At 43.8% G+C, this 23,732-nt stretch overlaps 1 protein-coding gene across 1 annotated transcript in view; it reads left to right on the forward strand.

Annotated features, from left to right (window-relative positions):
* The first annotated feature begins 379 nt into the window (after positions 1–379).
* LOC104998351 (tetratricopeptide repeat protein GNN-like) overlaps positions 380–23,732 on the forward strand; it is a 74,894-nt gene continuing 51,541 nt past the window's right edge. The window contains exons 1-6 of the mRNA XM_010853462.1: positions 380–608; positions 4,403–4,583; positions 6,543–6,757; positions 13,470–13,630; positions 17,394–17,835; positions 20,787–21,026. Of these exons, the coding sequence (XP_010851764.1) occupies positions 380–608; positions 4,403–4,583; positions 6,543–6,757; positions 13,470–13,630; positions 17,394–17,835; positions 20,787–21,026 (1,468 nt within the window). The remainder of the gene's footprint in view (positions 609–4,402; positions 4,584–6,542; positions 6,758–13,469; positions 13,631–17,393; positions 17,836–20,786; positions 21,027–23,732) is intronic.

A 23,732-nucleotide genomic window follows, 5' to 3' on the forward strand; every position in this document is an offset into this window, starting at 1 on the left:
CAAAGCTGTCGACCTGAGGTGGTCAGGGTTGGAGGCCCAAGTACCCTCACTCTCCAATCTGTTTAGACAGCATTTTTGTCTCCAGTCACAACACCTGAAGCTCTGTCTTGACTACGTGAACAGCTGCTTTCCTTTTTTCATCTGCTTGCTGGGTCAGACATACGGGGACTTTCTCCGTAACTACTCACCTGTCATGTTCTCCAAGGCAACTGACTTGTCAAGTTTATCCAGAGTGGAACAGAATCTCTATGTTGCTGCAAAAAACGGTTATCCTTGGGTCCTGGAGTATCCCACCTGCAGTCTGATGGAGTTAGAGGTCATCCAAGCAGCATTTCTGAATGAGTCTCAGTTTCAGTATTTTTACTTTAGGAGGGGAACCATGCCGCTGAAGACTTGGGATGAGGAAAAAGAGGAGATGCTGTCTTCGGGTTGTCCGACCGACGATGAGGAGAGATTAAAGATCGGAATGCTGAAGGCCAAGATTATTAGCAAAGGGCTCCCTGTCAGGTTGTATAGAGATCTCCATGAGTTGGGTGAGCTGATTCTCAAGGACTGGTTGGTCGTGATAGAGAAACTTTGCCCAGCCACTGTAATGACGGAAAATACAGGTTAGTAAATACGGAGATAGCTAAGTCTACTGTCATAGGGTCATGTGTTTTGTGTGTCTTCCTTGTGAACGGAATTTTAAAATGGTTGAAATGTTATTTATGCATTTAAAATTGTTAGCATATTCCCGTAACATTCACTTCATATGAAGATTTTTGAAACTGAGAATAAGAGTAAATAGTAGGTCATGGAAGACGATTTAGGAAGTCAAGGAGCTTGGGGAAGACCTAAAATGTTTGGCAGTTAATGTGTAGATCCAGAGCAGAGGTTCTAGACCAGGGCTGATTTTACCCCCAGGGGACTTCTGGTTACATCTGAAGACATTTTTGGTGTCACAGTTGGGGGTGTGCTACTGGTATCTACCAGGTGGAGGTCAGGGTCACTGTTACATCCTCCAGTGCACAGAACTGCCCCTCATAATAAAGAATTTTTCAATTGCAAATGTCAATAATGCCAAGGTTGAGAAACCCTAACCTAAAGGGAAGAGAACTTTTATTGTCAGGTGATTTTTGCATGTTATCACTTTTAATCTTTAAGATTTAGACCTGCAAGGTAGATGCTATAATTGCTATTTTACAGATGAACCAATGAAAGCTGTGTAGCAGTTAAGTGACTTACCTAATGTCACTTCACCAGTGAGGGATCATTCTAGAATTTGAACCCAGGTCCTTCTGACTTCAAAACAATGCTCATTTGCTTTCACCCTTACTACTCATGGAGTCAGTAATCCATGGACTGGTAGTCTCAGCATCACCTAGGAACTTGCTAGAAATGCATTCTGGGTCTATTGAATTAGAATTTGCATTTTAATAAAGATGACAGGTGAGTTGCATATGCATCAAAGTTTGAAAAGCACTACCTGACATCATATTGAAATGATTATAGTTATTTTGAAAGCAGTGTCTTGTAGACACGTACAGATTGAAAACGGAAGAACACCATCAGAATAGGGTGGAGATTCTTCACCTAGAATCTAGAATAGATTCTTCACCTAGAATAGACTTTGGGAGGGATCTGCGATGCCATGAAATTATATGAAAAATAGAATGTTTTAATGCATATGTGTGTTTGGTGGACGTAGGAAGACATCGATCAAAGGAAGACACTGTCTTTGATCAAAAAGGTTTAATGACACAAAAAAGATTATGAATTACCATTGTAAGGGCCCAAGTAGTGTGGGAATGCGGAATGAGGATGGTGCATTCTCACATGCTTTAGGGACCAGGCAGGCAGAGTCCTTGTAATATGATAGGGAGCGGATCTGTGGTCAGCTGAATAGGAGGGAGTTGACCTACCTAAAGTCATTCACATTCATTGTTGGGGGTGAGATGTGAAATCCTACCTGTGCTGGTCAAACTAGACTCCACCTACAAACCAAATCATTTTGGGGTCCTAGAAAAGAATATTGTATTGATCATTACTCTGGGTTGCAAATGACTTACAATGGCTTCAAGAGAAAGAATTTATTAGTTTATATAACTTGAAAGCCTAGGGATAGGTCTTGTTCAGCTCAAGCTGCATCCACTTGCTCAAAGGAGGATTCCAGGCCCTTGTTTCTCACTGTTTCTCTGATGGCTCTGCTGTCCTCCTGCTGCCTCGGTTCTTTGGCTTCTCCATTATGGAGGGAAGATGGCTGTAGTAGCTCCAGGTTCGAGTCCAGCAGTAAATGACTCAAAGTCCTACCATTAAGTCTTTCTGTTCCTGATTAGCGGGACTTGGACTATATGCTTGTATCTGACTCAATCACTGGTATTGTGATTGATGTGATATGATTCTCTGATTTGGCTAATCCTGGGTCCTGTGCCACCTCTGGAGGTGCAGGGAGTCAGACCCACTACATTAACATGAATTGAGAGTTGAGACAAGGTGGGACCTGAAATGATAGTCTGTAGCTCAATAGGGTGTTGAGCAGTGCCAAAATATCTTCAGTATTCACTACAGCCTTGGAGTTTTAGAATGTCCAAAGACAGACATGTTCTCAGATCCAAGATTTTTCAGTTTCTAGCTGTGTGACCTTGGGAAAATGACATAATATTGGTAAGCCTAGATTTCTTCTGATTTCTGGTTAGCATTAATCACCTTGTGAGTAATAACGTATATTAAGCACCGAAATGGAGAAGGCAGTGGCAACCCACTCCAGTACTCTTGCCTGGAAAATCCCATGGACAGAGGAGCCTGGTAGGCTGCAGTCCATGGAGTCGCTAAGAGTCGGACACAACTGAGCGACTTCACTTTGACTTTTCACTTTCATGCATTGGAGAAGGAAATGGCAACCCACCCCAGTGTTCTTGCCTGGAGAATCCCAGGGACAGGAGAGCCTGGTGGGCTGCCATCTGTGGGGTCACACAGAGTCGGACACGACTGAAGCGACTTAGCAGCAGCAGCAGCAAGCACCTGAAAACAGTGCCTGACATATATTATGCTAATGGGTGAATCATGAAAAAAATGAGTCCTGGGAGAATATAGTATATATTTTACTAAAGCCTGAAGTATAGTTAATAATGATATTTTTTGACTAGTCTCAGTGTGAACTGCATCCGTCAGTTAATGTTTACTAACATGTTCAAGAATTAAACCTTTCTGTGTATTTGGGTGAGAGACAAATTGTTTCTCTATAGTTTTCTCCTTAGTCTTTGATGTTGGTTACTATTGAAAGGTTAGTTTGTTTTAGACTTTAGTTTTAAATATGTAATATATGGACTACATGTCTGCAGTAGAAGGTACAGAATGGGTGAACTATTAAAAAATCTTTAGAATAGAAGGATAAATTATTTTTCTTTTGGATCTTCAGTACCCTTTAATTGCCCACATAGTTCCAAAATCTCATAGCTGGGGTAAAAATAGGCCATATGGGTAGCTGATGGTTATCATAAGGCAGTCACACTCTTGACTTTTAGAAGCACTTCTGAGGTCCTTAGAGTTAACTGAGACTGGTGAGTGAGGTTCATGGTGAGCTAAAGAGACCCATTAGGTTGTGGGATCGTCTCCAATTCTCTCTAAGATCTTGAAATTTGCAGCTGACCTTGGCCAAACTGTTGGTCCTCTAGGTCTGTTCCGGCCCTTACCTGAACCAGAGGGCAGCCCAGTTAACTATGGAAGTATAAGATGTCTTGAGACCTTACCAGGTTAAACCAGAGATGTTCATTCTCCTGCCTCATTTAAAAAACAACCCACTCCCAAACTCTGGAAGATGTAGGTATCTCTAGAGATGGGGGTACATTTTGGCAGTCCAGAATGCCTTGGCTTTAACAATGAGTTTAGAAACACATTAAATTGAAGCTAGAAGGAATCTCAGAGATCCAGTTGTCTGGCTGCCACTTATTTTACCTGAGAGTTTAAGGGACTTGCCCAATGGCAGAGTTGAAACTGTACTCATGGTTATCATTGTATTAGGGCATCTTATCCTAAAAATACACCCCACTCCCTCCCCCAACCGTTGCCCTGGATAGAAACACATATGCCATGAGATTGAATTAGGTAACTTATACTTAGCTAACAATCTAAAAATACAGGAGGATATATGTAGCAAATCCAGTTTTTTTTTTCTTTTGCCCTGTTCATTGTGAGATCATGAAATAACTTGGAATCCTAAGTAGGATTTCAGATACAAGTAGCATTGCTTGCCTGTAGCTTCCTTGCATTACAATGTAGAGTGGGTTGTGAAATATTGTGCTAACATAGAAAGATGGTGGTAGGGACACAGAACACTTCCCTGGGCATTCATAATAACCATGTGAAATGGAAAATGCTAAACTACAAATCTAAGACATTAAAATATATCTTTTTGTCTCTAAAGACTTTAAGCACAACTTTGAACGTTTCTATCATGAGGAGTTCACTGAGAAGTGCAAGGAAGTGTTTGTTATTTCCAAGGAGTCTAGCAGGATCTTTGAAATCTTGGAAAGATTTGCCTTAAAGGATATGGAATCTGATTTTAACAGTCCTGCAGCAGGCTCCAGCTTAGACTCTGTTCTCAGGTACGACGTCAAGAAATCCCAAGCAAAGCAGTCTGACTTTAGTGAATAGACTCCTCCAATTTGGAATATCTTCCTTCCCTCCCCCTTTCTGCCCCTGCCTGTAAGACAGGCTTCCTAAAAAAGCCACCCCCGGGTTAGAATCTCCTCATCAGAACTCACTCTGCAACTGCTAAATTTTCCTGACTGTTTCAGTTCTTTCTTCCAGTCTCCTCAAGAAGATTATAAACCCTGGAGGACAGAGAGCTCGCCTTCTGTTTTAATCCCATAGTCCAAAGTTTGTCTAAGTTATTCCTGACAATGATGAAATGATTTTAAGGAGAAAAAGTTGGATTAGGAAACATGACTAATGCATCTGTACAGTATTGCATAATTTACAAAGAATTTCCACATACATCATCAGCTCGTTATTAAGATATTCAGCCAACACTTGTTAATGGCTGACTATGGGCCATAGCTTTGTGTTTGTGTGTAAGGAATTGAGTTACCTTACCCAAAGTTTGCACTCCTTCACTTTTTTCAGTGTTCTCTTCATTCAGACAAAGAAGCCACCTGCAATGCAGGAGACCCTAGTTTGATTCCTTGGAAGGGAAGATCCCCTGGAGAAGGGAAAGGCTACCCACTTCAGTATTCTGGCCTGGAGAATTCCATGGACTGTATAGTCCATGGGGTCACAAAGAGTTGGACATGACTGAGTGACTTTCACTTCACTTCACCCAAAGTTTGCACTCCTTCACTTTTTCTCAGTATCCTCTTCATTCAGACCCCCATATCTTTTCCTTTTCTGGGTGGTGACGTATTCTCTTCACCACCCACAGGCGTGAAAAGGCTGGGGCATGAAGAAAGCTGGGTTGTCTGTGGTGTCCTTCCCAGTTTCAACCCTAGAAATAGGGAGGTTCCTTGGACTGTTTTATTTCTTCTATTCTCATCCTCTAGTTCTTACCACAGGTATCATTTATTCTGTGAGGGTTTCAGGATTTGAGATAAACCCACGGTGGCTCAGGGCTATGCTCCACCGTCTCTGCCCCAGTCTCACCACCCACTATGACTGCAGAGCTACTAACATTCTTATGGTTCCGGGAACCCATGCCAAGAGGAAGACAGTTTATTTGGTTAAAACAGCATGGTGCTCGGGGGACTTCCCTGGTGGTCCAGTGGCTAAGACTGCAACAAGGCAAGTTATACTGTGCTCACGCCAGTTCAGAGAAGTCATTTATTCCTTATTACAAGCCAAAACACCCCCATGGAGCAGCTGGCTACTGCTCAGAGAGTCACTGACAACTGTGGTCATTTTGTTGCATTTCTAATGTCATGGTCATCAGGATTATGGGAATCCTTGGCATATGAGTGTTTTGATTTTTTATTCTCTCTCCTGATGGTGCAGAGTCTCCCTTCCAGGATCTTTGGGCAGATTGGGCCCTTGACATAACCCCAGGTTCATGTTGGACAACCCTAGAGTCTATGGTAGTTGGAGGAGCCTTCCAAGGTTACCATCTTTCCACTCTCCTAATTTTATACAGGACAGAGCCGAACCCAGAGAGAGAATGTCTTGTTTGGAAGCAAGTGAGTTCACAGTGGAGAGACTGGAATTTCTTTTAACTTTTAAAAGTTTGGAATATAATTGCTTTATAATGTTGTGTTAGTTTCTGCTGTACAATGAAATGAATCAGCTATATGTGTACATCCCTGGAGAAAGAAATGGCAACCTGCTCCAGTATTCTTACCTGGGAAATCCCATGGACAGAGGAGCCTGGCGGGCTATAGTTCATGGAGTTGCAAAGAGCTGGACATGACTGAACACACATGCAATATATATACATGTATTCCCTCCCTCATGAAGCTCCCTCCCAGAGAGACTAGAATTTCATCTCTCTTAGAGACAGATGTATGCAGGAAAAATTTCCCTCCCTCCCTCTTTTTGGGTAGTTATTCTTGACTACATTTCTCCCGTTTGTTTTTCAGAATAAATCCTCTTCCAGCTTACAAGTCTATTTTGCTGTTGTCTGGAGAACGTGGTTGTGGCAAGTCCACTCTACTTGCCAACTGGGTGAACTATTTCAAGACGAAATACCCGAACATGGTGCTGATCCCTCATTTTGTGGGCAGCACCTGTGAAAGCAGTGACATCATGTCCGTGATCCATTACTTCATCACAGAATTGCAGTACAAACACTATGGTAATGGAATTAGACTTTGAAATTCATTCAGAAAAATTTTGTTTAAAAGTGATCATTCTGTCTTCTGCCCACGAGGCTATTTTTCTCTTGTTCCAATCTAAACCCTTATATAGTCTTGCCTATGTATCCGCCCACCTCTTCTGCTCTCAGAATTGTTTCTTTTCTTCCTTTCTTTCTTCTTTCCTTCCCCAAATGTGAACTGAGTGCCTTATATGCCAGTGGGGATACAACCGTGAAAAAAGTGGACAGAATACGTTAGCCTCATGGGGTTTTCCTGTTATTGGAGAGCAAAGGGGACAAAGAGTTAATGACTAAAAAATATAGAATGTTTGGAAGAGGTTAAGTTCTATGAAGAAAAATAAATCAGAGAAAGAAAGTAGGCAGTGTGTATGTGTAAGGATTTTAGGACTTTAAAGGTATCGTCTGGGCAAGCTTCACTGAGGAAGGGACATTTGAATAAATACTTGAAAGAGGGAGCCAGGCAGATTATCTCAGGGAGAACATTCCAGTCAATGGGAACAGTTGCAAGGGCTCCAAGGCAGGATGTGCCTCTCAGCTATTGCTCAGGTTCAGTTCAGTTCAGTTCAGTCACTCAGTCGTGTCTGACTCTTTGCGACCCTGTGGACTGCAGCAGGCCAGGCCTCCCTGTCCATCACCAACTCCCAGAGTTCACTCAAACTCATGTCCATTGAGTCAGTGATGCCATCCAACCATCTCATCCTCTGTTGCCCCCTTCTCCTCCCACCTTCAATCTTTCCAAGCGTCAGAGTTTTTTCAAATGAGTCAGTTCTTCACATCAGGTGGCCAAAATATTAGAGTTTCAGCTTCAACATCAGTCCTTCAATGAACACCCAGGACTGATTTCCTTTAGGATGGACTGGTTGGATCTCCTTGCAGTCCAAGGGGCTCTCAGGAGTCTTCTCCAACACCACAGTTCAAAAGCATCAATTCTTCAGCGCTCAGCTTTCTTTATAGTCCAACTCTCACATCCATACATGACCACTGGAAAAACCATAGCCTTGACTAGACGGACCTTTGTTGGCAAAGTAATGTCTCTGCTTCTTAATATGCTGTCTAGGTTGGTCATAATTTTCCTTCCAAGGAGTAAGCAGCTTTTAATATCATGGCTGCAGTCACCATCTGCAGTGGTTTTGGAGCCCCCCCAAAAGAGTCTGCGACTGTTTCCACTGTTTCCCCGTCTGTTTGCCTTGAAGTGATGGGACCAGATGCCATGATCTTAGTTTTTTGAATGTTGAGCTTTAAGCCAACTTTTCACTCTCCTCTTTTACTTTCATCAAGAGGCTGCCATAGTTCTTCGTTTTCAGCTATTGCTCCTCCCGGTCAGTTCAGTAGCTCTCTACTAAGCATGTTTACTCACTCATTCATTACAAAGTATTTATTGGTTGCCTGTTCTGTGCCTGTCATTGGTTTGGGTTCTGGGGACATAACACTGAGTCTGGCAAACAAGATCATGACTCCCATAGGTCTAATGTTCTGTTGAGAAAGGCAGATAGCCAATAATCAAGAGATGTTTCAAATAATGACGAATGCCACACAGAGTGATGTGCTGAGACGATGGGCTGGCTGTTGAGGTTGAGTGGTCATGAACTGTATCTCTGTATTAGTTGGAATGACTTTGGCTGCTGTTTATACATCCCATTTCAGTGGCTTCTCGAAGTTTATTTCTAGCTCGTGTTTGTGTTAGTCACTCAGTCGTGTCTGATTCTTTGAGACTCCCATGGACTGTAGTCTGCCAGGCTCCTCTGTCCATGGGATTCTCTAGGCAAGAATACTGGAGTGGGTTGCTAGTCCCTTCTCCAAGGAATCTTCCCAACCCAGGGATCGAACCCAGGTCTCCTGCACTGCAGGCAGATTCTTTACCATCTGAGCCATTTCTAGCTCATGCAACAGTTCAGTTCAGGGTTCCTAGTTAGAGAACGAGTGGCTTTTTCCCACGTGGTGATTTGGGGCCGCAGGCTCTTTCCATCTTGAGGCTGTGTCATCTTCTAGGGCCTCAGAGTCATCTGCTTTTGGCTAGAGGAAGAGGAAATCGAGTGGAAAAGGCACACCTTTCCTTAAAAGTCTCAGCCAGGTTGTGACACGAGTCACTTCCACCCTCATTCTTTTGGCAAGAAGTCAGCCACCCTAGGCTCCCATGGCCACACTGGGAAGGAGTCAAGTAGGAATAGAAAGCTACCCTCACCGTCTTTAAGAGGGAGCATAAACTTTCACAGGACAGGCGGCCATCTCTGCTACACTCTTGGGAGATCTCACAGACAAGAAGGAGCCAGCCATGAGGAGATCAGAACATTCCAGATAGAAGGGACAACTAAGGTCCCTAAGCTGGAAACAAAGTGGAGTGAGTCAGAAAGGGAAGGAGGCAGTGTGTCCAGACTCTGGTGGGGGATGAGGGGAGTGCTACCAGACGAAGCAGGATAAGATAGAGGATGGGCCACTTTGTATCTGAGTTTTGTAGAACAGGATCTTGGGTTAGATTCTATTGTGTGCAGTGGGAGGCCAGTGGAGGATTTTGAGCAGGGAACTGGCATGATTTGGTTGGTATTTGTCAAAGCTCAAAATCGTCTCCTGTGTAGAAATAGGTGTGGGGGAGTCAGCATGGTGGCAGTGACACTTGTTAGAGGCTATCACAGTGGTCCAAGTGGGAAGAGGTGATAGCTTGGGGGAGCGGAGGAGCAAGGGGATGGATGGGAGCACACTGAGGAATTGAATGTGAGAACTGAAGGACAGGGAGAGGTTACGGATTCTCCTAGTTTTCGGCTTAAGGAAACTAGGTGGACAGTCAGGGTGGTTCACTGAAATGGGACAACGTTGATGGGGCAGCAGGTTTCGAGGGTAATCAAGAATTCTGCTTTGGTCAGGAGAGATTGAAGATGCAAGGCTTACGTGGACAGAGAGAACAATCCTATGGGATCCACCTCTGTTCTAGGAGAAGCTGGGGAGCCCGATGGCTTCTATTAGCTGTGAGACCTGGGCGAGTTATTTAACTCTCTCTGGCTCAGTTTTCCCATTTGTGAAATATGGATAGGAAGGAAAAAGATGTCTTGTAGGTAGTTGAGAGGATGAACTAAGATAAAGTCTGAGAAACAAAGACACTTAACACAATGCTTGGCATATAGTGCTGTGCTGTGCTTGGTTTCTCAATCATGTCTGACTCTTTGTGACCCCATGGACTGGAGCCCGTCAGGCTCCTCTGTCTATGGGGATTCTTCAGGCAAGAATACTGGACTGGGTTGCCATGCCCTCCTCCAGGGGCTCTTCCGATTGCAGGGATCGAACCAAGGTCTCCTGTACTGCAGGTGGATTCTTTACCATTTGAGTCACCAGGAAAGCTCAAGAATACTGGAGTGGGTAGCCTATCCCTTCTCCAGGGGATCTTCCCAACCCAGAAATTGAACCGGGGTCTCCTGCTTTGCAGGCAGATTCTTTACTGGCTGAGCTACCAGGGAAACCACAGCACCAACAGATATTAGATATTATTATTATTATCATTAGGTGCCTTCTGTGTATTTGCATGTTTGTATGTGTCTGACCCTTCCTGCTTTGGAGACTTCATCCTTTCTCACCCAGGGCTTGTACCCACATGAGCCTCTGGGTACTGAGCGAGTGTCGGGGCCCTGGGGGAGTTTTGATAGGTGTAGATCATCTCTGGATGAAGGGACAAATATGTGTTCCCTTCTGCGTTTGTGTGTGTAGGTGTGTCTGTGAGTAAATAAAGTGATCACGTGGGTGTGAGTTTTTAGTGGCTGCATTTCTCAGAGTGTGCTAAGTGGGTAAAGTCAAAATCAGTAGCAGCAGGTGTGTCTGATTCTAAGTGAAAGCGACTAGTACCACTCAGGCTCATCCCAAAGGTGTTCATTCTGGCAAGGCTGATGATTAGATGCTCAACTGTACACATGCAATTATGATTTTATTCCCCAAATAAATTGCTGTTTTCTTGAGTGTCTTTTTAGGTATGGAAAGCGCCTAATAAAAACAGCTGCTGTCTTTCAAACAAACAAATCTTTAAGCTGACAAAGCAGAATAAATTCATTAACAGCCTGTGAACACTTGACAGTCAGGCACCACCTCTGCTTGTTAACGGGAAGGCAGTGGTTCTGGACTTGGCCTGCCCGGATTTTCAGTTCTGGCTCCACTATTTACTAGCTCTGTGATCTTAGGCAGTTCACTTAAGCAATCTGTGCCTCAGTTTCTCATCTCTAAAATGGGGATGGGAATAATAGTACCTACAGAAAGCTGTGTCAGGGTTAACAGATGATACATGTAAAGAACTTAAATGGGTCCTTGGCATAGTTTGCTGTTATTGCTTTTGTTATTATTCCTCTGAGCTGAACTGGAGAAAGAAGCAGGGAGTGGGGGACAGCTGAGGGAAACAAGAAAGTCCTATTCATTATCTAAACTAAGGGGTGCAAGGATGGAAAGCAAGAGAGTTGGTAGCTGTTCTCCAGTGTCTCCATGGTAAAGAATCCACCTGCAGCGCAGGAGATGTGGGTTCAATCCCTGGGTCAGGAAGATCCCCTGGAGAAGGAAATGGCAACCCACTCTAGTATTCTTGCCTGGAAAATCCCACGGACAGGGGAGCCTGGCAGGCTACAGTCCGTGGGGTCGCAGAGAGTCAAACATGACTGAGCACGCATGCATGCTACACGGAAGCTCAGGGGAAGCCAGGATGAGCAGGGCTGGCTGGCTCCAGCATCGTTTAGCATCACCGCCTTGGCTTGGAAGCTGGCTTTCACCTGAGGGAGGTGGACGTGGGAAGAGGAGGAGCCACTGCTGAGAGCACAGCCAGGCCTGAGAGGTCACATGAAGATGCAGGCAGAGAGCATTTTCTTGTACCCAACTCAGCTGTCCGCAGCTGCAGCGCCTGTGTGGGCTGTGAGCCCTGCCCTCCCTCCCCATCATGGGGACGCTAAAAATCCCCTGGGTGAAGCTGACATTTCTGCTCCTCCGTCCCCACCCCTGCTGGCCAGGATATAGCGATCTAGCAGAGGAGAACTGCCCACCCGTGGCCAAGTATCTGACCCAAGTGCCCTTGCCTGCTAGGCAGCTGCAGCTGACGTCCCCCTCATGACAGGCTTCATAGAAGGTCAGAGAAGAGCCTCCGCCTTTCCTCTTTTCATGTTTTCTCACTGTATTACTCCAGACCCTAGCAGCAGCCCTAGCTAACAAGGAGCTCCTTTTATCAAAGGCTTTCTGGGGGCCAGATGCTGTGCTGAGGGCTTCATCAACATCTCATTGTTTTTCCCCAAGAGGTCTGTCTTGATGTTAGCACAGTTATGCTTCTGTGTAATACAGTTACTCTCCCTGCTTGGACAAAATAGAGTAAATTTTTTAAAAATTAATGAATTTTTGGCTGTGCTGAGTCTTTGTTGCTGCCCCACGGATTTCTCTAGTTGTGGGGAGCAGGAGCTATTCTCTAGTTGCAACGTATGGGCTTCTAATTGCGGTGGCTTCTCTTGTTGCAGAGCACAGGCTCTAGGCACTTGGGCTTTAGTGGTTGTAGCACGTGGGCTCAGTATTGCGGCTCAAAGGCTCTAGAGCACAGCCTCAGTAGTTGGGGCACATGGGCTTAGTTGCTCCAAGGCATGTGGGATCTTCCCGGATCAGGGATCGAACCTGTGTCCCCTGCATTGGCAGGTGGATTCTTAAATAGATTAAATCTTCATATACTTAAGAAACTTAATCCAGTCCAGTTTCTTTGCATAACTTGATTTCTAGATCCTAACAGGTCTTAATTTATTTGAAAAATATTAGTTTTGAAAATTAAAAGCAAGGCAGAAATTGTATGTCCCAAAGTGCTCTTAGAATATTAGGTAGGTGACTACCATTTTGGGTTGCTGCTAGTGTGTCACTTAATCACATCCTGCAAGTTGGTCCTCTCAGATTACTTCCTTTAGTCTTTGCTGATTCATAACTTAATTCTTCCTAGTAATTTCCAGAATCCAAGGTTTGGAGTCCATTACTAAGGGTAGAGTTATTTAGGATCAGTTGTGTTAGGTTTAAAATGAGCCAGGACCAAAGAAACTAGGTGGTGGGTGGGAGATACTGTGTGTGTGTGTGTGTGTGCGTGCATGCACTCACACAGCTGGACCCCCAGAGTGGTGGCTGTGACCTCTAAACAGGAACTGATCTTAAGGCGGTGCAGAAACTTCACAGATCACATAGCCTGACTTCTCTTTCTTCCCATCCAGTTCTTTGTAACATGATCAATTTTTGCATTTTGGAAAGTGAGAGTAGCGCTTTGGATCATACATAATATTTTTTATATAAAATCCTGAAAATATGTAGGAGACACGTGGTGGTAAATATCATTACCTCTTTAGGGTTGAATATTTTGAGACTGCTCATCACACATATGGCCTTCCCAGGTGGCTCAGTGGTAAAGCGCCCGCCTGCCAATTCAAGAGACACAGGATACTTGAGTTCGATCCCTGGGTCGAGAAGATCCCCTGGAGAAGGGAATGGCAACCCACTCGAGCATTCTTGCCTGGAAAATCCTGTGGACAGAGGACCTTGGCGGGCAGTCCATGGAGTCACAAAGAGTCAGACAAGACTGAGTGGCTGAGCATGCACACACCATCCTACACCATCTGTATGTGTCATACAGCTGTGGGTAGCACTCCTTGTTCCCAACCCCTTCTGCTTCCCCAACCCATTAACATATACCTAATTTGAGCACATTTCTATGCTGTAGGTACCCAGCTTGAAACTGATATTCTCAATGAAGATGCAAATATCTTGGCCTTTTCACTTCTTGTAGACGTATTCATTGCTTCCATCAATGTAAAGCCATGTATACTTGTACTGGACGGAATTGAAGAATTGGCTGGTATATATGGGATTTCAGTAGAGAAGGTAATCTCTTTTCAAAATAATATCCATTTTATTATTATTTAATAAAAAGAAAACCCCTTAATTTTTTTGAACTTTTTATTTTGTATTGGGATATAGCCGATTAACAATGTTGTAATAATTTCAGGTGAAAAGAGAAGGGACTCAGCCATACATATACATGGAGCCATTCTCCTCTAAACCCCCCTCTCCTCCAGGCTGCCACATAATATTGAGTGGAGTTCTATGTGCTATACAGTAGGTCCTTGTTGGAAAACGGCTTGATTTAGAATGTACACAATACCATTCCCTTGCATTGCATATCTATAGGTATAGGCAATGCTGCTTCTAGTTACTTCTGAATATTTTACGAAACAAATACATAACACAACGAGCCAGGCATTATTCTAGAAACTTTAGAGATATTTACATTGAATTCTCACAGCAATCCTTGATAGACTGGGATCATCATCCCTATTTATATAAATGGGATTGGACTTGGAGATATTAGACAACTTGCTGAAGATCCTAAGGTGATGGTGGACTTGGAATTCAAGCATGGGAAGCCTGGTTCTAGAAACTGGCCATTACTGCTGCACAGTTCTGCCCTGCTATTTTATACTTCAATCAAACATTTATCGGGCCCCTATTATATTCTTTAGCTTGTATATTTTGATTTGCCTTATCTATACTTAATTTTTCATATATCAAATTCTATCAATTGTTTGCTATCTTTAGTTTTTTTTTTTTTTTTTATATCTTTAGTTTTTCTTCTGTTTGACATGATATTGGATCAATGGCACCTCCAATGCTTTTTAGTATTAGTCATTACTTTGTGAAGCATTTTCTATAAAACTTATACATGCATAATTATAAATTGTGTAATTCACGTATATTTCTCATAGAACATATAAAAAAGAAGAAGAAAATAGAAAATTAAATATCCTCACAGCCTCACCATTGTTAAACCTTCTTTTTTCTATGGATAGCTGTATACACATACATACGCTTATATAAGTGAAGTTATATACCATATTATTTTGTAATCTGCTTTTTAATTCAGTACATGGTGACCACCATACATCCAACAAATAATTATTGACCGCTTACCATGGGAAAAGCACTGTAAGCAGACAGACATAGTCTAAGAAATAGAGCTTTCATTCTAGCAGGGAATGGCAGATATTAGTAATATCATCACATAAATAAATATAAAATTACATCTGTGCTAAGTGCTGGCAGGGATCAGTATGTAGTATTGTGAAGGCCTCTAACGAAAGCATTTGACCTTTGGAAAAGGCTTCCTGGAAGAGGGGAACAGGGAGAGCTCTTCAGGAGGAGGGACTGTCAGGCAATTCCTAAGGCATCAATGCAGTGGTGAGGAGCCAGCCCCTGCAGCCAGACCCTTAGTTTGAATCCCAGCTCTGCTGCTTACCCTCGTAATGAATTTGATAAAATGTTTAGGCCCTCTGTGCTTCAGTTTCCTCCTCGGCCTTTCTGGAAGGTTGTTAGGGGGACTGAATGAGTTAATGAAATAAAATTATACCTAGGATTTAATTTATAGGGGGATAACTGAGTTGATGTCATGGAGAAACCAATGGCATTGAAAGAATTATTTATGATTTACAGTTTTGGAGAGAAGACATGCCTTGTCATGCAGGGCTCTGGGGGGAAATATTAGGGTGTCAGAAGGCAGAAGACAGGAGCCCGGGGCCAAAGCAATGACTGACACTAAAAAGCATTAGAGGTGCCATTGATCCAGTATCCCTTTAAACAGAAGAAAAACTAAAGATAGCAACCAATCAATGGGATTTGATATATGGAAAAATCAGTATAGATAAGGCAGATCAGAATATACAACAAAATTACTTTGGGGGTTTTCATGGGAAAGGCAAGGCAGGGCAGAGGACACAGTCTCGGATTGCTAGTTTGAATCATTCTAGTGGACTTTGGGGCATAGGGGCTTTCCCTCACTGTCTGGCACCTGACCCTTGGATGACTTAGGGCAGAGGAAGTACTGGCTTGGTGAGCAAGTTGAATAAGAAGGTGAGTCGGGGTGTGGTTGGTCATGAGTTGGCTTGTCTGCACACAGAAGGTATGTTTCATGCAATCTGCCCACCGCTCCCAGGAATTGGCTGGCCTTGGGAGGAGCAATTTCCCTGGATCTGTAAATTCCCCCGAGAGATGTGGAAACAACGTAAGATACAGAAGATTTTAAAAATGTAAGTAACCAGTGCAGTTGGTCCACACTCAACACAGTGCCCGGCTCAGAGTAAGCAGTCAGGATATGAGAGCTGCTGCTGCTGCTAAGTCACTTCAGTCATGTCCGACTCTGTGCGACCCCATAGACAGCAGCCCACCAGGCTCCCCCGACCCTGGGATTCTCCAGGCAAGAACACTGGAGTGGGTTGCCATTTCCTTCTCCAATGCATGAAAGTGAAAAGTGAAAGTGAAGTTGCTCAGTCGTGTCTGACTCTTAACGACCCCATGGACTGCAGCCCACCAGGCTCCTCCGTCCGTGGGATTTTCCAGGCAAGAGTACTGGAGTGGGGTGCCATTGCCTTCTCCATGAGAGTTGCTATTATTAGGCAAAGAGGGATGGGAAAGGCTGTTTGTTAAAGGAATCAAGAAAGATTTTATTAGGTGTTCCTTTTATTCCAAATGAAACCATTTAATTTATGATACTATTGCTACCCAAAGTGACAGTTCTTCAGCACAGGATAGTATCTTCTTTTTCAGTTGAATGTTTCAATTTGTACTCTGGCCATCACTGTAGGTCATTCTTCAGAAGTCTATGATTTTGTTAAAGTACTTACTTGTAAGAACCTCTTCAGAGTCTGCATTTGTACTGTCAAATCCCTAATGGAGAGGTGAATCTGTCAATATGGAGTGTGAATTGGTATTGTCTTAGCACCATATTGCTTGCTATCCAAGTTACTGTTAATAACTGGAACCTCAATCGTTACCCTATACTTTCTTACTATATTCCACTGAATCTATTAAAAATTTAAAAAATTGAAATATAGTTGATTTACAATGTGTTAGTTTCAGGTGTACAACAAAGTGATTCAGTTATACATATATATGTATATTCTTTTTTGCATCCTCTTCCATTTTAGGTTATTACAAGATATTGAATATAGTTCCCTGTGCTATACAGTAGGTCCTTGTTAGTTATCCATTTTATATGTAGTAGTGTGTATATTTCAATCCCAAACTCCTAATTTATCCCTCCCTCCTTCCTCCTTGGTAACTGTAAGTATATTTTCTATATCTTGTCTGTTTCTGTTTTATAAATCAGTTTGTTTCTTTTTTAAAATTCCAGTTACTAGTGATATCATATTTTGTTTCTTTTTCTCTCTGATTTACTTCACTTAGTATGACAGTCTCTAGGTCCATCCAGGTTGCTGCAAATGACTTTTTTTCACTCTTTCTATGAGTGACTAATATCCCATTGTACATATGTACCACATCTTCTTTATCCTTGTATTTGTTGATGGACTTTAGGTTGCTTCCATGTCTTGGCTATTGTAAACAGTGCTGCTGTGAACACTGGGGGGCGTGTATCTTTTTGAATTATGTTTTTCTCTAGATATATGCTCAGTAGTGGGGGGGGCAGGATCATGTGGTAGCTCTATTTTTCGATTTTTAAAGAACCTCCATACTGTTCTCCATAGTGGAGAGGGGTTCCTCCAGCATAGGAGGGTTCCTTTTTCTCCACCACCTACACCAGCAAAGTAGTTTTAAAGTTATGAAGTTTTCAACCGTCTTTGACTCTTTTCATCAGGTGAAAGATATCTCCTGGCTGCCAGGCTCACTGTCTCCTCACTGCAAGTTGATCGTGAGCACTGTCTCCTCCAGCCTGTCCTACAAGTCGCTGTGTGCCCGCCCTGACGTGAGGACAGTGGAGCTCGTCAGCGCAGTGGACAAAGAAGCCCAGCTACACATCTTTAGGGAGTATCTCTCTTTTACCAGTAGAGACCCCTTCCGACAGAGCAGATACAGCTTGAGGAAAAAGACAAACCTGAGTCCTTTAAAGCTCACAATCCTGGCAAATGAATACCAAGAATGCAGAATCTACCGAAATGAGTTCCAGTGCCTGAAGGAGTACTTGGGGGTGGCCTCAATTCAGGAGCTCTGGGCGTTGATTCTGAAACGCTGGGTTGAAGACTATAGTTGGACTTTGAAACAAAAAAAGGCAAATTCTGACACTGTGGCTTCAGGAGAAGGTAGGCATAAAGCAGTATTAACCACCTGGTCTGAGTCCACAGGGAGGAAGATCCCCCCCCACCCCCCCACCCCCACCCCACACCTGCCTTCGTCTCCAGGGAGGAAGGTTGAGGGAGAGGATTGTCAGAGAAAGTACAGTTCGCCCAGTTTAATTTGAATTTCAGATAAACAACAAATAATCTTTTAGTATATCCCAGATATTGCATGGGAAATATACTAAAAATTATTTAAACTACAGATAAGTAACAAATAATCTTGTATATAGGTATATCCCAAATATTGCTTGGAATATACTTATGCCAAAAATGGATTTATTGTTTACCTGAATTCAGATGTAGCTAGAGGCTCTATATTTTTATTTGCTAAATCTGGCAGCCCCACCCAGGGAGCTCTGTGTGTTGATCATAAGGAGAAATACATTAAGCATAGATTTTAGTCACATTTCTCAGAGGTCTAAGAAATGAGCCTTTATGATTTCTGTGATTCAATTTAATCTCTCTTTTGAGTCTACAGTCCCACTGATGGCAGAATCTAGGTTAATTCTGGTTAAGCTCATCCGTTTACTGTATTTTCAGTCGATTCAGGATTTTTTCAACCGTGTGAGGGTTTGTGTCCTTGCCGTGACCCCACTGGGGTGAGCTCAGATCTGAAGGCCTTGGTGCTGGGTCACCTTGGTTGTCATCCATCCCCGCTGTCTTCCACTGAGGTGGTCGTGGCTCCAGATGGTCCATGGACACTGACGTGCCCTGTTTTTGGCATCCTCGGGCATGCCTGTGTTCCCATCTGCTCTGGGGCGGTTCCATCTATGCCACCATCTGCTGCCACGTGCCCTCATCCTCACGGGCATCGTCGGCTCACTCCTTCCCTCTGCTTAAGCCTCCAGTCTTGTGGGTATCTACGTGCCCGACAGAGAACGTGGTCGTGCATTGCGCCACTCAGAGGTCCGGGGCCTATAGGTCTCCCCCGGTGTCCCCATTAGCCATTTCTCCTCCCCACTTCTTCCTGTGGCACTGGGAAATCTGTAGAGCTTTTGGAAGCTCAGGTCCTCTCTCTCATCCAGTCTCAGATGCATCCAGAGGCCGGTCTGTCTCTGCTCCAAGCTGATTTTCTTCACAGGGAGGGCTCTGGCCCCTGTTCAGAAACCCACTTGAGCAACTTTATTGCTTTCTTTTCTCTCTTTCTTTTTTAAATCAATTTTTATTGGAGTATAGTTGCTTTACAATGTTGTGATAGTTTCTACTGTACAACAAAATGAATCAGCCATACATATATTCTCGCCCTTTTGGACTTTCTTCCCATTCAGGTCACCACAGAGCACTGAGTTCCCTGTGCCAAACAGTAGGTTCTCATTAGTCATCTATATATACATAGTATCAATAATTTATGTCAATCCCAAACTCCCACTTCCTCCCACCTACCTCCCTTTCCCTGTTGGCATCCACACATTTGTTCTCTATGACTGTGTGTCTGTTTTGCAAATTTTGCTGAACTTAGGAAGGTGTTAAAAGAGAGGCAGAGAGATCATCTAGAAAAATGGAATAGGTGATCTGTCTCTTTTTTAACACTTTTTTGAATTCAGCAAAATCTCTTTTCTTCCTGGGTGGGAAAAAAATGTCCTCTTTGCATCTTCCTGTAATTGTCTGAGGCTCTTTGTGGTTAAAAAAAAATTATTCCAAGAGTTGGCCAGGAATCTGTGGTTCAATATTCAACAATCAGGCTTTCAAAAACCCAAGTTTATTCTCACAAGCCATGGGCTCTACTATGAGCCTCAAAAGTCTCTTGAAACTTGAGTTTTTCTCTCTTCATTTCTGCTGTGACAGCTGTCTTTTAAGTGAATTAGAACGGAGCAGGGATGGGGAGGTGGAGCTCTGAGAGAGAAGCAGAAGATACTGGGAATGAAAGGCACATTGTTTGTTGCTCCAGCATATTATCCCGTACCTCCCCCCCACCCTTTTTTTTGCTCTAGAGCTTGCATTTCTGCAGAGAAAGTTAACTTCAAGTTTAGTGTGCCCTCCCTGACCCGCACAGAGGTGAAAACAAGGTCTCTGTCCCACAGGAAGAATCAGACAAAACTGCCCACAGCTGTGCCCTTGGCTAGACCCATGTCTCCAGGATTGTGCAGGAAAGCCTGGGTCCTCCCCACCCCGCACCCCATAGGGACTGTTCCTTTTATAGGCAATTTTCCTCCTCCCAGTGCTGTCTGCTAACCCGACTCAGGCCCGCCAAGTTCAACCACAGGTCCGGGAGAGCTTAGTTGAACTGGGGCAAACCTCAGAGGAAGTTTGTGCACATCAGTCTGAACAACTGCCTCTGCTGAAAGGATGCAGGCATCTGGGGCCTCATTCCCCAGTCCTAGCATAAGAAATCCATTTCGAATGGTAGACCTTGCTCTCATTTCTCTCCGTGGTCTTAAGGATCTCTTTAGAGTTTGTTGATCCAGTGGGAGATCCTACTACGGTGGAAACATCTAGGGGGTCAGGTGAGTAACAGGTGGCTGGCCTGTGTGGTGTGTATGAATTTGCAGTAGGCAGCAGCCAGACAGAAAAGCCTCTCATACCTGTACATGCAAATCTGATGTTGGAAATCTTTAAAGACTGCTCAGGGGAAATGCTAAGTGTCAGAACTGGCAAGCTTGCCACTTGGTAACCGTAGCTGACACGGATGGATTCGTTGTGACAATGTAGGTAATAATTCAATGGTCAAGAACGTGGATTCTGTAGCCACACCGTCTGCATTCAAATCCCAGTTCTGCACTGGTTTCTGTATGACATGGGCTAAGTTACTTAACCTCTCTGGGCTTCATTTTTCTTATTTGTAAGATGGGGCAGTTATAGTATCTACCTAAAGGATGATGGAAAGAAATGAGTTGGTTGATCACACAACATGTAGAATGATGCCTGGCATGTGTGAGCCCTCCTTTGTCACCATCATCAGTGTGTTGTCTGCACAGGGTTGGACGGCTGGGTGTCTGACACCCTGTGTCTGCTGAGCATCTCGCATTGTGGGCTGGCCGAAGACGAGATATACCAGCTCTTGGACATGCTGGGCTACAAGGGGCATTACAAAGTGACCACGTTGCACTGGGCTGCCTTCCGCAATGCCACCAGACACTGGCTCCAGGAGAAGCCCAATGGCCTCCTGTACTTCCGGCACCAGTCCCTGCGAAGTGCCGTGGAACACAAGCTGCTGGGTAAGGCTCGAATCTGTGCAGACACCTGCTGGCTAAGGGGAGGTGAGAGTCGCATCCAAGGGAAAGTTATAGCTGGGATTTCTTGAGTAGAAATGAGTCTATAAATATGCATTAAAATGGTTGTATAAATTAAGATTTGTATGTGGCTGTAACAGAGACATGATTTCAATGGCTTAATATACCAGGGTTTATTCTCTCATTTGAAAGACTTCTGGAGGTCAGCAGTCCAAGCCTACGCTGTTGCTCTTCAGAGTCATCTGGAGCCCAGCTCCTTCCCTGTCCCTGATCTGTTACACTGGTTTACATTCTCAAGGTTACCTCATGTTCATGACTACTGGAAATAGTATGGCTGCTGGAGCTCCAGCCATCATATTTCAAACAATAGGAAGGACAGGGGCTGGTGTGGGAGAAGGGCTTGCGTTTCCTTTTAAGGAGTTTTCCTAGAAGTTTTCCACCAACATTTTCACTTAAGTCTCTTTGACCCGGGACTTTGTCATTTGGCCATAGCTAGTTACATGGAGTCGAAAAGAGTCGGACACAACTGAGCGACTAAGCACAGCACACAGTTACAAGGGAATTTGGGGACAGAGGTTTCAACTGGGTGTATTGCTCCCCTCAACCAAAGTGGGACTCTGTCACTAAGAAAGATGAGGGAAATGGATTTAGGGTGGAATTAGCAGTCTATGCCTTTGTTCTGAAATAAAATTCTTATCCCCTCCTGAAGAGAACTGCAGATCTGAATCGGAGAAACAGCAGTCACAGAACCTTACCTGGAGTCAGAGCACTCTCTGAGCATCGCTCACACAGGGGACCTCACGTCTCAGGACTTTAAAACCCTTTAAATGACAGCCTCTGGCAAGATTCTAAGCTTAAATTTCCTTTCCAGTTTACTGTGTTCTCTCTTACTTTTTTTTTTCAAAAAGCCCACATGAATCCTTTTTATTTTTCCCCTCCCACATTGACATCATTCCCACCATCTCTTAAGTTACATAAGGCAGAGAAGAGCAGGGTGAGGAATGAGGATGTTCTCGGATATAGTGTCAGCTTTTCTATTCACTCCATTTTATGATGGTTTACAAGGCTCTCAATCTCTCCATCTGACCAAGAACAGTAACATTCTTGGAGGCCTAGGGATTGAAGGGGCATGGTGTTACTGGTAAAATTGTGGGTTCATGCTGTACTCCTCTGTAACATGAGCCCCAAATAAAGCACTGCTGGCACTATTCACTGTGGTTAGAACTGCAAGTTTGCTTGCTTCAGAATCAGGCTGTGAATACTAGTTTTTGTTAGAAGCACCAGGAATTGTAGTTTCAATAATTCACTTCCATGCAGCCTTGGCATAAGAAGCAAGCCCATTCCTAAAGGATCAAAAATATCCCAAAGCCTGGAGCTGTAGCATTTGTCTGCTGTGATATTTTGGTGAAGGGCTACGTTTTTACGTCTTTTGTCCAGATGTCATGTCAGTCATTTTGAGGCAAACTGGTCTCTTAGACACATATACCTGCAGGCTGCTTTTGTTTGAAATTAATACTCTGCCTCTTACTGAATGGTGCTTGTGGCTAATTCTGCCCATGAGTTGTGAGTGCTGACTGGCCATGTTCAAGATGGCGACTGCTCCATCCATCCTGGGTTGAGGAGATCCACCTGGATTTGGGGTTCCAGCCAACATGCGGTGGACATGATTAACCTTTGCTCTTTTAAGCCACTGAGAATTGGGGGGATGTTCATCCACACAGTGAAATCTAGCCTTAGCTGTGTCGGACTCTTTGTGAACGCATGAACTATACAGACCACCAGGCTCCTCTGTCCATGGGATTTTCTGGGCAAGAATACTGGAACGGGTTGCCATTTCCTTCTCCAGGGGATCTTCTGGACCCAGCAGTCGAACCTGTGTCTCTTGGGTCTCCTGAACTGGCAGGCGGATTCTTTACCACTGTGCCACCTGGGGGGCCCGTAAGAGACAATGTAAGTGTCAGCCAGTTAGTCTGTCTATGAGAACTACACTGAACTTTGTAACACAGATGATCCCGTGGTCAAGCCATTCCTCACATCCCACATGTAATTGGAAGAGCACTGACATTAAGTCAGAAGGTTTGAATCCTTCTATATTTAGAAGTGTCAATGAAAAATTAATCAGTCGATCTAAGAAAGAATTGAAAAATTTTATTCAAGTCAAATTTGAGGATTAAAACCCGGAAAGAGCATCTCAGAAGACTCTGAGAACTGTTCCACCTGTTCAGTTCAGTTCAGTCACTCAGTCGTATCCGACTCTGTGACCCCATGGACTGCAGCACACCAGACTTCCCAGTCCGTCACCAGGCACAGTTATATAAGTTTTTTGAAACAAAGTGCTATACATCAAATGTGATTTTGATGTATAGCATCAAATACATAAAAATACATACAAAATGTATTTTTTTATTAGAGCATAATTTCTTTACAATCTGAAGCTCCAATATTTTGGCCACTTGATGGGAGAAAGTGACTCATTGGAAAAGACCCTGATGCTGGGAAAGGTTGAAGGCAAGAGGAGAAGGGGATGTCAGAGGATGAGATGGTTGGACGGCATCACCAACTTATTGGACATGAGTTTGAGCAAGCTCAAGGAGATGGTGAAGGAGAGGGAAGCCTGGCGTGCTGCAGTCCATGGGGCCATAAAGAGCCGGACATGACTGAACTGCTGTGTAACAAAATGAATCAGCTATA

This window comes from Bison bison, unplaced genomic scaffold, assembly GCF_000754665.1.
Source record: "Bison bison bison isolate TAMUID 2011002044 unplaced genomic scaffold, Bison_UMD1.0 scf7180017864327, whole genome shotgun sequence".
NCBI classification, from domain to species: Eukaryota; Metazoa; Chordata; class Mammalia; order Artiodactyla; family Bovidae; genus Bison; species Bison bison.